Raw genomic sequence first — 15,060 nt, forward strand, 5'->3', positions numbered from 1 at the left:
CGCCTAACACCCCAACACCAGTGCTCGAATCTGCAATGCTATGGTACAGTGAAGGCAGAAGTATGTACATATGATCAAACAGAGAACCTGACGCCCTAGCAGTCGCTGAAGATTTTGAGATGAGAGCATCATGGGCAGCTTCATGTCAGCCTACAGCCTAAGCCTTGCAGTCTAAGCCTTGCAGCCCTGTATGTGCACGGATATCGTATCGAAGTGGATCAATCGGCTTCGCCGAAAGACATCGCCACTGTGGAGAAAGCTTATCGCAACCTCGAATTTTTCTGAACAATTCTCTTCACAGCTCTTCATGCCTTCGCTCGCTTTCTTGAAATGCCGCTGTCTTTTCTGGCCAGTTGTGCATCAACAGGCCTCTTGTTCAACGCTCCAACGATGTCGGTCATTTTCAGCATGGTAGAATGTACTGCTTCAGGATGCTCGAAGCAGAGCATAATACATGCCCTCATGGTTGTCGCAGAAAAGTATCTTGCTAAGACCTTGTCCTCGTTTTCGTTACTTGCTGCTCCCATGACCAGTCCAATCCATAGCAGCACACCAGCCATGTCGGACCAGCACTCTGAAAGATCAGATTTTTCGAGGGCGTCTCGAAGTTGTTGGAGTATGGTAGATCTACCAGATGTGGATGTAGAGATCCATAGTTGAGGAGATATCGCTGATGAACTCGATTGTATCGACAAAGGCGAAGGACGTTGTGAATATGTCGAGGAGGTTGAATCCCGGTGGTTGAAAGGAAAGCCGACTTGTTGTTGTGGGTTCATTCCGTTATACGGGGCAAAGTTAGGACTCTCAGAACTTTCAGTAACCGGAGTCACTTGTTGGAATTCAAGTGTTGAAGAGATCGAATCATTGGAACGCGAGGCTATCGAGGAGCTGTACATGGTCGGTTGTGTCTCAGACGATTGCACCCTTTTGAGTGCCTCTGACAATGGTACTTGGTCGATGATAGCTTGAGCTTGGACGCGAGCGGTGAGGCGGATCGCTTCGTACCTCCAACCATCCCCCCTTGAACCAGGTGGGTACTGATTGATAGAGTGGTAAAAGTTCCTCAGCTTAGAGGCGTTACTCTGGCGATTCGAGTGCTGGCTTTCAATAAATAGCTCTACCATCGCTTGGACCTCATCCAAGAGCTTTCGTGCTCTTGGTGTGCATTTGGTCGAATTCGCGAGCGTTACGTATCTGCCATGAGGCCGATAGAGTGGTGATTCCGGTATCACAATGTCCCGAGCGTATTTCTTTGCCGAGCGACTAGTACAGTACTCGACATACATCTGAGTAGGTTCCTTTTCCCGCAAAATGGCAATCGCAAGGTTGGCCCAAGAAACTGCGGATGCTAATTGTCCATGTACACCCAGCTTGCTGAGCCCACCGCGCTGTCTGATCATAGTCTCGATTCCGTTCTGGTGGAAGGTCAAACCTGCATCCATCCGGGTAATGACGTTTCCCAGTATCAGCTGGCTGACTGCTATAATGTTGTGGTCCGCCACACACTGCTCCCTATTAGTAAGATGTTCGCTGACAAAATGTATAACATCTTGGCGCAGTGCCGCCGTTTCCAAACTCTCTACTCTGCTGTTCTCAATGACGTCTTTGAACGCAGAAGCCATGTAGAGGGTACTCAGGAAGGCATGCGGGTGGCTTAGGCATAGGGGAATCCAGTATCTTCCCAGACCTTCTGTACCGAAGTAGCTGGCGCATTGGAACTTCAATCCCTCGACATTGACGCGCGCGTCTCTTGACTGAAACATGGTGCCGAAAGGGTCTAGACCTTTTCCTAGGGAGTATAGCTCTGGTACCGGATACAGATCGAATGGATAATATCCTCTCATGTTGTCCATTATCGGGACAACGATGGATCTCCTAGGAAGTGTGGATTGGCGTGCAACTTGTGAAGCAGGATCCGAGGTGCCCTGGACGTTGCTGTTAGGCTGGAGTTGTTTGTTAGGTACCAACCCCTTCTTCTCGCTATCAGTCTTTCCTTTGCCTTTTGGTGTCTTCGTAGGCCGGGGTTTCGTTGCGCCTTGATCGCCAACACTCGATTGGGATTTATCCGAGGCTTCACTGTTAGATCTAGACTTGTTGCTTGCCTGACTCCTTGCGCCTTGCAGATAACTGCCCATAGCAGTTTGACGCACTTTCTGCATTACATGCTTGGTTTTAAAGTCGTCCGGCTTGTTGCCGGTAATCCATTGGAAACCTCCACTGCCGGCTGACTGCGCAGTCGGCGAAGAGCTCACTGACTTCCGCGAGTATGTGATATCTGCTTCATCTTAGCATGATGTATCGCTGGAGTGAGCTAGTCATGGCAGTAAAGACGGTCGTTGACATTGGTGATCGCGTTACACCATCTGTGTAGGTGCAGCAGGCAAGCAGTGGACCTCGGCAGCAGGAGCGCCTCTGCATGTGGTACGCGCAACCGGTATATTCGACAACACGAAAAAGGTACGCTTACCATTGAATTCCTGCCGAGGTGACATTACGTTACAATGCAAGTAGCTCGTGTCCGATGCAATAGTGGATGCTGGTGAAGGATAGGCGAATGGCATGGAGTGGGCGGTGGAGAACAGTGGTCGTGCGGCTGGAGGGGCAGTCATTGTTGTCGTCTTAGCTAGCTCGATACTCAGGATAGATTGGCAAGCGCGATGATGTTCGATACGATGAACCAAGTGTCTTGGTCATTCCTAGTGCAGAGGAGAGGTGATCGATCGGTTCGGATAGGGCTGAGGGTAATGGGGCCAGACGATTATATACGCGGTTGGCGACAGTATGCCTTGCCGCCGGGGAGTCGATTCAAAACAGGCGCAATGCCGGCCGTTCAAAAGCCCTGTGTTATAGTATGAAGCAGAGAGCAAGCAATTGTGCGTCATAAAGCGTGTGTTGAGCATGCGCAGCAACGTGAGAATACGGTGAGGCAGCCGTGGCTGTGTTTTGCCGTCTTTACATTGACGAGCGAACAGGAGGCCAGCGCGCCGGGGATGGAGGGATTGCTGGTTGCCTGAAAGCCGGCCCATTGCACTGGCACTCCCTTCAGCGCGGGACGCGATGGAGACGAAATATCATGGAGACATGGGGCTTTCGAGGCTTCATCAATGTCTTGATGGATACGTCACGTCGGACGCAGATGTTTGTCACCATGTGCGCATTGCCCATGGGAGGGCACATTGGTGTATTTGCGCCCTATCCGTTTTTCCAACGATGAGAGGGACCCCTATCTGCAGCTATTGCCTTGTGGCAAGACCACAGTCCATTGGATGCTGCTTCACACGTGCTGTAGCTGACCACCAAGCCGTGGAAACAGAGGGAAGACCACGCGCATCTCACCGCCCGGGCGATTACACCACATCTTCCAAGCGACCGCCAACCTTGTTGTCGCATACCTGGTCAAACCTTGGTTCAGTAGCAGACAACATCAAACCATCTGCCATGGCATCTTGCTCTATTGAAACGGCTTAGCTCAGCTACGTACCTTTGAACTACAAGACACAAGAAATCAAGCGATACTACGTTGGACGGAGATGCAGAGGCCGCAAATGCTACCACAATTTAAGCGTTTCGCTTACAAGTGTACCAGCTACATGGGCACGCCATACTTCGGAAGCCTGTGAAAGATACGGTAGACGGAGGTAGGCCGGTCGCCATCACCAATCGCTATGCTTCTCCAGCCCGTCGTGAGGTCCTGTAAGCAGCCCTGTGGGGCCAATACGACCCTCCTGCATGGCTTGGGGTCTGAAGGAGCAGGACCAGACCAGGAACTTGGGACCGTCGGATGGTCTACCGCACCCTGAGTACCTTGGTCGCTTAATGTTGCTGTTGTGAGTATGGCAGCATTGAGTATAGGGAACGCTTGTGAAAAATTATACAACTACATTCAATGAAACTATCTCAATGTCCCAGCTACAACTACTGGCGCAAACTGTTCATGCCAAGGCCAAAGTAGTCCCCCGGTACTTGTGAAGGGCTTGTATCACTACTAGCACTCACGTCACTCACACCAGGACTAATGTCGCCATTCTCCCGTGAGGTCCTGCCAGCGCCGTCGGACCCAAAATCGACGCCTGGTCCGCCCAACGACCTAGTCCCGTTATTGCGACTGCGCAAGGGTACATTTAGTCGGGCAGTGTCGAACGTAAAGTGTGACTGGCCAAGGCCTGGCTCTGCTGACGGAGTCTTCAGCTCCACAAGCTCCAACGTACTTCGCAATGTTGCACCAGACTCATCAAGAGCCATGAGAAAACGTGCGAGTTCCTTGCATAGCTCCCAATCTTGTTCGTCCTTGGCACGTTGGAGTAGGCGGACAACTTGATCGCCTGTTGGCCGCAATTCTTCAAATGTATGGAGGACCAGCAGATAACCACCAGCGGTCTTCAGATTCCCTTTCTGCAGTGATTCTTCAAATAGTTCTTCCGGTGGAGGCAAGTTTGAAAACAACGTCCGCCATGAACGCACTTCGGTTTTGCGGGTACATTGCACAACGATGTCGAGATATCGAGGAAAAGAGCTCAGGAACGATAGCACACTTGGCAATAGCGCTTGCTCAGGTGGTGGCTGGGTATCCACCTCCTCGTCCAGGACTTCATGCAGTAAGATTTCTAGAGCATGGGGGAAGTAAAGCAAGTGCTGATAATGATGGCTAAGATGTAAGGCTGCGGGGTGGTTGAATTGCGCCAAGTGGGACCGCAGCAGTGCGGGAAGAAAGAGGTGTGTCTAGCATGTGTGTCAGCATAAGATTGACGAGCCGGCTATTAGGCGCGGAGCAGGGCGCGACAGCTTACTCTAGTGCCGAAACGCAGGAAGGCGAAGTTTGTATCCCTACGTTGGATCAACTCCGACTCCACACCGAATATAATCGCTTTGTTGATCAATGCCGAGAGAGGATAAAAGTCGACAGGAATCTGAACAGGTGTTGGGAGTTCTCGACCAATTTCTGGTGAAGCGGAGGCAAGAACATCCTGCATATCTATCCAAACTCGCATGTCGTGACCATCAAAGAACCAGAGTGAGTCACGGAGATCGTGGCCGTGTACCCCTTCCATCGTCAGTTCCATGGACGGACTCGCCGGTAACGAATCGGCATGCCGATCCAATGCGAAAGCAGGGTGGTCGCGCATGAGCGCATACGTCTCTACATTCTGCGCGATGATGCGCATTTCGTACTTGAGGTCGCCACTCTCGGTTGTCGTCGGTTGGAGAAGCACGAGTTTGCCATCCACTAGGAACAGGATAGTTGCGACAGCGACATCTTGTGATGGATCGCCGTTGTCTGTAAGTTGTTAGCAAATTTGTAGTGACAGATGTTGAGCACTTACGGATCTGGTCCTCTGGTAATATCCAGCTAAGTGCTCGCACTCGAGTAGGTGCACGAATGATACCGTGTAGCGCGATTTGACCAACTTGTACCAACTTTACGCTTGCATCTGAAACACTAATAACGTAGTGATATAATATGTTCTCGTAGGTGTAGACGAGAAGTGAATCTTCGCCAGAGGGTGCAATGAGGACAATGGGCGCAGGTAGCTTCTGTGTATGCATGATGTGGCTATTATCGAGCGCTGCCTCGCGTGAGTACACGCGAACCTTGGAAACACAATGTCAGTTTCGACGAAAAGGCAAATAGATGACACACATACCTCATGGGAATCGCGACATTCGATCGCTGCAATCAGAACATGCTGAAACCAGCACATACCCCCTCGAACTGTGAACTCGTTCTCTATGAAAGGGTCGTCAAACATCTTCCAACGCCCGCTGTTTACACTGTAGTGGGCAAGCCCTCTCTTGCCCGCTATCGCCACATACCGACCATCGTTTGAGATGACCGCACTTCTAATTGGCCATTGGTCGACAAGGTAGGCCGAAGGAATCTGAACATGATGCCACAGGGAGACATCGGCAGAAATTGTCGTCAAGTCTGGCAAGTCGTAACCACGGTAGATCATGAATCCGGTGCTTGTCTGCATCAAAGACCGTGATACGTTAGCCGAGGAGAAGCAGCCGGTTACTGCACTTCGAGCCATCTCTAATACAAAGAAACGATTGTCGTCGTTGCTCAACATTAACAGTTCTGCACCACCCCCAATCCAGAATGCTTCTTTGATGCTTAGAAGCCATTCTTCGTTGTTTGTCTTGGAAAGTGTTCTTTCTGCTGTGAAGCTCGTTGCTCCAGGCTTTCCGTATACACTCCACATCGCCCAACCACGTTCGTAGCCAGCAAAAAGACAGTATCCATCTGGCGAGTAAGTCAAGACAGTCATCTTTCCGGGGGATGTAACGTTTGGTCGTAGCTTATGAGAGAGGGGAATGTTGCCAGTGTAGTCGCGTGCGGTGTAAACATAGATTTCACCACTGGCGCAGCCAACAGCAAGTAACGAAAACCTTGCATTGATTGCAGCTTTCACTCCGTGATCAGCATCTGTTTCGGGTGTATGGAAACCATAACCACGGAAGAGACTGGGAGCAACGGCGTCTTTTCGAGCCGCTTTTTGGACTGCAAAGGCTCGTCCGTCGCCTGTGATCCAACACGACAGGTTCATAGGCCGATCATGGACCATTTCACGCAGCGATGCATTGTTTCCCAACCATGACATCTTTGCCAGTAGTTCAGTGCTCGTTTGACTACCAGTGCTGTCTGGCGCCCAACGGATACATTGTACAGCAGCGGGCTTCCCAGTTGCGACAATCAATTCGTCGTCCAGAGCCAGAGCCCTGATGATGCCAGCATCAACCCGTATGACCATGCGAAAGCGTAGGCTGAGCTCTTTCAAGCCGCTGCCTTCTCCTGGCCCCGCATTGACATCGTGCTGACGCTGAATCTTAAAGCCAGTGATTGCACTGCTTCTCCTGGTGTGGCCCCCGTGCGTGTTAGTGAATTGAGCCTGGTAGATGCGGGACGAGTGGTCTGTCGCGAGCGAGTACGTGATGAGGAAGCCAAGCGTGGTCTGCACGACGAAGATCTGGGAGTCAGGGCGCAGTAGGACGTCGGTGTTGGGTCCGTATGTTCTGACGGATTGCTCTGAACGCAATACTGAAGCTAGAACAATCGTAGGCTACGAAGAGTTAGCACCTGAGGCGTCACGTTGGCAATGAGACATGCCTTTGTCTGCCAGACCGTGAGCGTTGTTCTGGTGAGGGTCGCAAACATGTGCCCACTCCTGGTCACTCTGATGGCAATGATGGTGCCATGTATGTCGTCTTCTACCGACGCGCCATTCTTGTCCTCTACCTCACTCTTACTTTGCGCAGACGCCCCATCTCCAGGATGCGTCTGCGATGGTTTGTCGGCATCTTGTTCGCCTGGTTGCTGGTGTTCGGCGTCATCGTGTGAGGTGTGCGCGCGCCCGGGATCCGTACGTTTAGTGGCCGCGAAGACGGAGGGCGACGAGATAGGCCAATACGTCATGGCGGTCTACCGCAAGCGAAGGCTGCATTTGCGCGCGCCCATCTCAATGCGGGGATGTATGCTTCACGAAGCTCATGCTAGCTGGCGGGATGCAGGGGAGGCTGGCTGTGGAGTATGGCGGTGAAATCGTGCGTCAACGCGAGGCGCAGCAGTGTGGCGCTAGGCCCGTGCTTGACATTACAACGCCTCTAGCCAAGTCTAGCTTTCGCAACGGTACTAGAGCGTCCTAATGTGTCGCCTACAAAGGACTTGTTATCGCAACAAAGTACTTGTCATTCCTACCAATGTTGAGGTTTCCCCTTGTATGAGGCGTATGCATAAGATTTGAGCCAAGTGGTGGTCGAATTACCGGTTCGAGTAAGAAAAATCACCGTCGGTCACTGCACGCAGATGCGCATTTGAGCACATGCATAAGCCAAAGGCAGCACAACGCGCCTCCTTGTCGACATTATAACTAAACCAATCAGAATCGCTGGAGTGGTCGATCGATAGCTTGCATCGTATCAGTGAGTATATTGGTAGTGAGGTATAGTAGATGAAATAGCATGCGGGGCACTGCGTGTTGTACTGTATGAGCGCACTGAAACACTTCATTCATGCTGCATATCTGCCGAACACTCTGACAAAGTAACAACTATTGCCGTGAATCCTTGTTTAAACTACGTCTGCACATGATTCGACTAACTAGACTCGTTTTGATTGACTGATGGTGTTGCCGTGATCTAATAGTTTCGCCCGATGCAACGACCTGGCTACCCCGCACTTTTGAATATTACGGCCGACCGATCGACGTAGCGGTATATATATAGATACCGCGATCAACCCTCCATCAAAATCACCTTGGTGAGATGGCCGAGTTGGTTATGGCGCCAGGTTAAGGTTATCTTAACACATATTCCTGGTCACGAAAGTGGCGTGGGTTCGAGTCCCACTCTCATCAGCATTCGTCTGGCTGCAGTCAGATACCCCAGGTTTCTTTTTTGCCGTTGTGAGCACACTATATGGTATCTACTCTCCGTCTGCTTAGTAGCAGAAGACTTATTCTTTTTTTTTCTTTACTAAATGCACACACATGTAACAAACGTATGCGCAACCTGTTCGTTGTGGGATGGTCCAACTTCTAAAAATCGCATGGTGCATGAACTACAAGTGCTTTCATTTCGTCGCTCGCCGATTGACCTCATGTGAGAATGCTTTGGTAACAGTCATTAGTATCTCGCACATGATTGATGCTGGAAAGAATATCTGAAGCTTGCTATGGAGATTCATTTACAATGCTTCAGGCGGTAATGACAGCGCGCATCGCTATGGAGACATACTACTGGCCTATTCAGGTAGCCTACTGCACACAATATTGACGGTACATTCACCGCTAGATATCCACTAGTAGGCATCACGACGCTCCTCTCGTCTATGAAGAATCATCCTCGTCGTCGTCATCGTCGTCGTCACCAGGAGTAGGAGTGGGTCGTGGAGGAAACGGTAGGCCAACGCTGCGGGAGGGCCTAGTGGGAGGAGATGGCACAGGAACGGCCGAGCGAGAAGGACGAGGAGACGGAGTTGGGCGGACTGAGATTACGAAAGAGCGGGTTGCTGTTGGGCGACTGATCCCGATATCAGTACAACCGATTCCATAACGAACCGTCAAAATACTTACGGCGTGCGCGAGAAGCTGGGAACTGGGCCGCGGCTGACTGAGGGACGAGGAGGAAACCCTCCGGTAGGGCGAGGTGGTGCCGCAGGTCCGGTCGGAAAGGGAGGAAGGGCTGTAGGAAGACTGAAGCTTGGGAGAGGGCCGCGCGAGAAGCTTGGTATCGGCTGGCGGGAGAAGCTGGGGAATGAAGGGACTTCTGGCTCGTCGTCATCGTCCTGGGGAGCGGCCGATACAAGGCTACGGATCTGTCAATCACGCTCTTGAATAACAATGAAGAGCTGAGTTGTACCTAGTCATTCCCATCACATAAAGAACAGTCGAAAACTTCATGATGCCGTTTCTTTTCCGAAATTGATAGGTGTCTGAAATGTAGACTGAAACTGACGCTGAGCACAAGATGCAAACACTGCTGGCTTTATACGTATTCGAAACTCCAATGTGTGATATGAAATCTTTTGTATCCAGGGTGTCTACGACGACTCCCGGTTAAATCGCAGCTGCCAACAATAGTATTGCCCGGCGTAAATGCGATATCACAAACGCTCAACACTCTTGCTAATTCCAAGCACGCATGTCGTCAGCTAGCCCGAAAAGATATGCAGGCCCAGTGAGAGCGACAGTATGCCATCCGTTTCTCCTGGCTCTAGCAAAGGTCGATATGAGGCCAATTTCCACAAAGGTCTGGAAATACACCACAGGCTACGCTGATGTCGGTATGAAAACCTGGGTTGCTGCAGTGGGCCTGAGGCCAGACTCCTCTTCCAGGATTTGGATAGCCAGGAACCTGATGATCTCCCGAGAAAGTGGGTGTGTCACGAAATCTGGACCGATACTCTCGAAGTTCACACACCTCAAATCTTAATACATTAGTCGTATACTCTCTACCATGTAGACTCTGAGATAGGCGCCTGGCTGTGAAGATTGGCTGTGCGTCATGCTACTTTCCAGAAGATCTCACTCGGCCATGCAGATCTTCGAAGCTGAATCGAGTGTCTCTAGAGTCTTTGGGAGAGGCCTGGTTAACCGTTCATCCTTATAGCGATCAAAGATTCGACCCGTGGTGCAGCGTCCTCATCTATTATACTGAGCAGGGCTCTTGCATGAAGTGGGATACTTTGAGCTCAGGCAATGCTTGATATAGTTCTGGCCGAATAACTCGCATTCCCCACATGGTCAATGTCAAGAGAACGACAGAATCCGATTTCGACCCTACTGATGTCAAACTTTTGCCTTATGCGATGTATGTATGCCCGAAGATGTAGACTTAAGCGTTTGTCAAGCAATTAGCCGAAGCCTGGTACGCATCAAGAAAGCGCCATCATAGGATAATTGAAGAATGGCCATCCGGGAAACTGCGGAGAAGCCTGTGTCGGGCGCAAGGACGTTGCAATTAATATGTAACAAGACGTACCCCGTGAAGTACGGATGCAAGTTTTTGACAGCATCGGTCATGCTGCAGAACGACCGAACAGATCACAGATAAACTGTTTACCAATCACCACAGCATTGCGGTAATTCCTGCAGAGTGACTTGAACACAGATGAGCCAATTTCAGCGGCCCAACCAGGTTCCTGGGTAAAGAGACGCGTATGCTGTAATTTGACGGATGAATGTTGTGCGCACAGGAACAATAAGCATATCCGGGCTGCGAGCAAGCACGCCAGAGTGTGTTGTCTGGCGCAATAGGTAGCCAGGCAAGAATGTGTCAAGCAGCTGATGAGCATGCAATGCCAGAATGTGTGGAAACGGCAAGTCCGCTGTGCAACGCGTAGTTGTTCTCGTCATAGGTCGTAGCCAGCGTGCCAGGTAAGCGAAGAGGCGCGTTTCGGTTGAGCTGTACACGTATCAAGCCCTCATGAAAGGTATACAATGTTACTGTCTGGAAAGATCTTTCAAGGTAGAACGCCATGTGTGGACCTCAGGGTGTAGTGAACTCGATATCTGCTTTCTTCATAAGTGCTCTAATCAGTTCTGAAATTGCGAGTCTGGTTGAGAGCATAAACTCGTTGGCTGTGTCGATAAGAGCAGAAATCTAGGAAATGTGCAGTGCAGCAGGTTGCGAGTGGATATGAGATGGAGAGAGGCGGCGCGCGCATGTGGGACATGGTTCGAGCTAGTCTTGATCAGGCTAAGTGGGAAGCAGAACCCTGGTCAGAAAAAGTTCAGGAAGTCGCGAGCTTTTGCGATCCCGAGCTTGAGGATTGCGACACAACAACCACAATTTACAATGACCGGAATCAAACGCAAATCCGCGGGCGCAGGCGCGCCTGAAGTCAAAGACAAGAGCAAAAAGGTCAAGGTCGACAAGCCCACCACGAAGCGCGAGGCGAAGCACGACGTCAAGCCGGTCAAGAAGGCAAAGAAGGCCAAGGAAGAGAGTTCTGACATCGAGGAGTCCGATACCAGCGAGCAGGACAATGGATTCTACGGCTTTTCCGCGGCTGACGGTGCCGATGTCGACATGAGCGACGCCGAAAGCAGCGAAGAATCAGCAAAGCCCAACGGCAAGGCGCAGAAGGAACCATCGAAGAAGCCCACAAGCGATGCGGCAGAGTCCAAATTGGCGGGTCTCAACTGTAAATTGCAGCAGTGTGTCTATTCTATGGTTTCTTGCTAATTATTCTTCCAGCAACCAATTCGCGAGAAGCGCATGCGAAACAAAAGGCTCTCGCCAGAGAACGAAAAGCCGCGAAGCCGAACGCCGACATCATCGAGCGATCCAAGAAGCTTTGGGAGAAACTGAGGCTGAAGTCGCACGTTGACAAGGAGGAGAGGAAAGGGCTCGTCAAGGAGCTGTTCGAAATCATTACCGGCAGGGTCAAGGACTTCGTCTTCAAGCATGACTCAGTGCGTGTCATCCAGACGGCGATCAAGTACTCAACAATGGAGCAGAGGCGCATGATTGCCAGGGAGTTGAAGGGAGAGTTCAAGGTCTTGGCCGAGGGCAAGTACTCCAAGTTCTTGATTGCCAAGCTGGTGGAGAAGGGGTAAGCACAACCATCATAGACGACTGCATCGCGCATCTAACCGACTTTAGTGACCCTGAAATCCGCGACCTGGTAATCACCGAGTTCTACAGCCACGTCAAGCGCATGATCAACCATCCCGAAGCCGCATGGATAGTAGACGACATCTACCGAGCTGTAGCCACACCAGAGCAGAAGAACCGTCTTCTCCGGGAATGGTATGGGCCTGAGTTCTCAATTAAGGGTCTGTCTCCCGAGGGTACGGACAGCGCAGAGCTATCGGCCATTCTCAAAGATTCCCCAGACAAGAGGAAGCCCATCATGGGCTACCTGGAGAACCAGATCAACTCCCTCATCCAGAAGAAGCTCACCGGCTTCACCATGCTGCACGACGCTATGTTGCAGTACTTCCTAGTCTGCGAGCCCGGCACTGAACAAGCGAGTGACTTCCTTGAACATCTCAAGCCGGATCCAACAACCAAGGAGGGTGAAGAGGCCGATAACGTGGATCTCTTGAAGAACCTTGCTTTCACAAAATCAGGATCGCGGCTGATGTCACTTTGCTTTGCATATGGAACTGCCAAGGACCGCAAGCTCTTCCTGCGACCGTACAAAGACACAGTCGAGACAATGGCCTTTGACCAACACGCTCATCACGTTCTGCTTGCTGCCATGGCAGTCACTGACGATACCAAGCTTTCGGCCAAATCCATCTTCAGTGAGCTTCTACCAAGCAACGACGCTCTCCCCGAAAAGGTGTTGAATCTCGTCAATGATGCTCGTGCACGCACAGTCTTATTATATCCATTCGTTGGGGATGCGAAATGGCTATTAGACGACAACACCCGTGAGCGACTAAATGAGTTGTACGCGATCCGCCAGACTACATCAAAGAAGGACCCCAACATCCGTCTACAAGAGATTGCAAAGAACATTGAACCACAGCTACTGACCGCAGTCACTGCTCGCGCTGCAGACTTTGCCTCATTCACATTCGGCTTGCAATTTATGGGTGAGGTCCTCGTTGGAGCTCCAGAGGTGGAGCCAGCGAAGCGCAAAGAGGCGTTGGCAGAGGTTGCCCGCCTCTCCCAATCGATATTGGACTCTGCTCTTCCCGCCTCCGCTGGCGACAACAAGGCTACCAGCCACGGAAAGAACATGTTGAAGATGCTGGTGCAAGGTGGCAAATTCGACCCTGTCACCAAGAAGGTCATCCCTGTAGAACCTGCACTTGGTTTCGCAGACTTGCTCTGGCCTCAGATCAAGACCAACATTGTGGACTGGGCGACTGGCCAGGGATCTTTTGTGGTGGTTGCCTTGACAGAAGCCGAAGGCTTTGGAAAGAAGGACGAGGTACTAAAGGCGCTGAAGAAGGAGAAGAAGGCACTCGAGGCGGCTGCCAATCCTCCTGGTGCACAGAATGGGGAATCAAAGGGCAAGAAGCAGAAGAAGGGTGATAAATCGGACAGCGCTCCTAGAGGAAACGCGGGCGCAAAGATCTTGCTTGAAAAGTTGTAGAGTAGCGTATTTACTATCTGAACATGTATGATGATACCCATTTAAGGCTTCCTTTGTGCATCCTTTGTTGCAGACGTGCCATATACCCATTGAAAACGCCGGTTTTCCGTGCCTTGCAAAATCTAGGAAGAGAAGGTTGAGGCATATACTACGCTAGGCCGCATGCTTCACTCTCGTCAAGAGATATTACGAGAAATGAGGCGCAGCAGCTATCATGAAGAACTACATTACAGTGGGTTGTCCTCGCTGATGGAAGCCTGCTGGTAGGTCACGGGGTGGAGGCGGTAAGGCCATGTGTAGAGCCAAGTATCCCACCAACCAAGTAGGCAGGTAAGCACCCACGCGAACATGCACCTTTCGCTCTTACCACAAATGTCAACTACCTTACTCGATGCATTCGCTCACCACGTTTAATTGTCTTGGTCACTCATTAGCTGCTTCCATAAATAGTATCCAACGATTGTGGGTGTGTACTTCCCAACGCTGCACGAGAACAAAAATTGTGCGTCCAAAATACACATATAACTCACGACATTCACGACGCGCATCTTACCTCAATCGCAGGCACAACACAATGCCGCGAGAAGTTGTCACTGACGAAGCGTCGCTTCCGTCCGTCTTCCAGGCCCAATGGCGATCCAATCCAGATCCGACGGCACTTCCCTTCCCGCGCAACAACCCGCCTTTCCCGCTCACAGCTATTGATTGGCATCAACTGTCCCTGAGAGATGCAGACTTCACACCGCATTCGTGGTCAAATCTACACCATCTTATCTCCACAAACCAACTTGAAGAGCTGAAACGCTGGCCCAGCTCATTGAAAGCCTACCTTGCTTGGACAGCGCATGTCAAGGAAAAATATGGCAGTGTTATGACATATCTGCTTGATCAGCGACTGTTTTGGGAACCAATCGAAGATGAAACAGGAGCGCTGCGATTTAACGTACGCAACACTACACCTTTTGCGGATCCTGATGACTACAAGATCCTGAGGAACGACTGGACTTATTCGTTTGAGCCTGGTATTCGTCACATTGTGGTTTGGCTGAAGCAGCGACTGCCGGTGGATGCCGCGGGCGCATTGAGTGATGTGGGCAGGGATATGGTCAAGGACTTTGTGAAGAGGGAGTTTAGGGAAAAGGCGGAAGAGCAGGAAGAGGGGAGCAAGGTCATCTGGTTCAAGAACACGACAAACTTGCAAAGTGTGAGGAGCCTAGAGCATGTGCATGTGCTGGTGCGTGACGTGGAGGAAGAGATCTTGAGCCAGTGGGCAGTCTAGGAGGCTTGATGGATGTCACGGTTTGGTCACGATGGAGAATATCTGCTATCGTGTTCGGGTACATGGGTCTTGAGTATGTAGTGATGGTGATGATTGACCATGGTAAGGATATGTTTGAAGTTTTGGATATTGTCATCGTAGCCCTATGCAAATATACATGCTACCTGCATCTAGAAGGATTGCCTGCTCGCGAGTACGCTAGTCATGGATCTAGGAAGTTGCAGCGCACATG

At 51.0% G+C, this 15,060-nt stretch overlaps 5 protein-coding genes and 1 non-coding gene across 6 annotated transcripts; 3 read left to right on the plus strand and 3 right to left on the minus strand.

Annotated features, from left to right (window-relative positions):
- Window positions 1-57: 57 nt before the first annotated feature.
- Window positions 58-2,285, minus strand: CC77DRAFT_752773 (hypothetical protein). The gene has a single exon (XM_018533096.1). It carries the CDS (start codon window positions 2,157-2,159, stop codon window positions 306-308), a length of 1,854 nt encoding a protein of 617 aa, XP_018387295.1. The 5' UTR covers window positions 2,160-2,285; the 3' UTR covers window positions 58-305.
- Window positions 2,286-3,858: 1,573 nt separating this feature from the next.
- CC77DRAFT_1018874 (RIC1-domain-containing protein) lies at window positions 3,859-7,720 on the minus strand. Its single transcript, XM_018524713.1, has 5 exons — window positions 7,106-7,720; window positions 5,643-7,058; window positions 5,322-5,589; window positions 4,788-5,275; window positions 3,859-4,719 (listed from the first exon to the last, which is right to left on the minus strand). Exons 1-5 carry the CDS (start codon window positions 7,409-7,411, stop codon window positions 3,916-3,918), a joined length of 3,282 nt encoding a protein of 1,093 aa, XP_018387296.1. The 5' UTR covers window positions 7,412-7,720; the 3' UTR covers window positions 3,859-3,915.
- Window positions 7,721-8,253: 533 nt separating this feature from the next.
- On the plus strand, window positions 8,254-8,351 carry CC77DRAFT_t27. Its single transcript has one exon. It is a non-coding gene; the product is annotated as a tRNA-Leu (tRNA).
- A 471-nt stretch (window positions 8,352-8,822) lies between these two features.
- Window positions 8,823-9,395, minus strand: CC77DRAFT_1007384 (hypothetical protein; the record flags this gene model as incomplete). Its single annotated transcript, XM_018523473.1, has 3 exons — window positions 8,823-9,015; window positions 9,069-9,302; window positions 9,355-9,395. The coding sequence occupies 3 exons, from the start codon at window positions 9,393-9,395 to the stop codon at window positions 8,823-8,825; spliced, it is 468 nt and encodes a 155-aa protein (XP_018387297.1).
- Window positions 9,396-11,254: 1,859 nt separating this feature from the next.
- On the plus strand, window positions 11,255-13,596 carry CC77DRAFT_1048857 (pumilio domain-containing protein). The gene is made up of 3 exons (XM_018527556.1): window positions 11,255-11,641; window positions 11,695-12,052; window positions 12,103-13,596. Exons 1-3 carry the CDS (start codon window positions 11,293-11,295, stop codon window positions 13,547-13,549), a joined length of 2,154 nt encoding a protein of 717 aa, XP_018387298.1. The 5' UTR covers window positions 11,255-11,292; the 3' UTR covers window positions 13,550-13,596.
- A 320-nt stretch (window positions 13,597-13,916) lies between these two features.
- CC77DRAFT_1018877 (hypothetical protein) lies at window positions 13,917-15,046 on the plus strand. The gene has a single exon (XM_018524714.1). It carries the CDS (start codon window positions 14,124-14,126, stop codon window positions 14,826-14,828), a length of 705 nt encoding a protein of 234 aa, XP_018387299.1. The 5' UTR covers window positions 13,917-14,123; the 3' UTR covers window positions 14,829-15,046.
- Window positions 15,047-15,060: the final 14 nt, after the last annotated feature.

The sequence above is a fragment of the Alternaria alternata genome (assembly GCF_001642055.1).
Source record: "Alternaria alternata strain SRC1lrK2f unplaced genomic scaffold CC77scaffold_7, whole genome shotgun sequence".
Lineage (NCBI taxonomy): Eukaryota > Fungi > Ascomycota > Dothideomycetes > Pleosporales > Pleosporaceae > Alternaria > Alternaria alternata.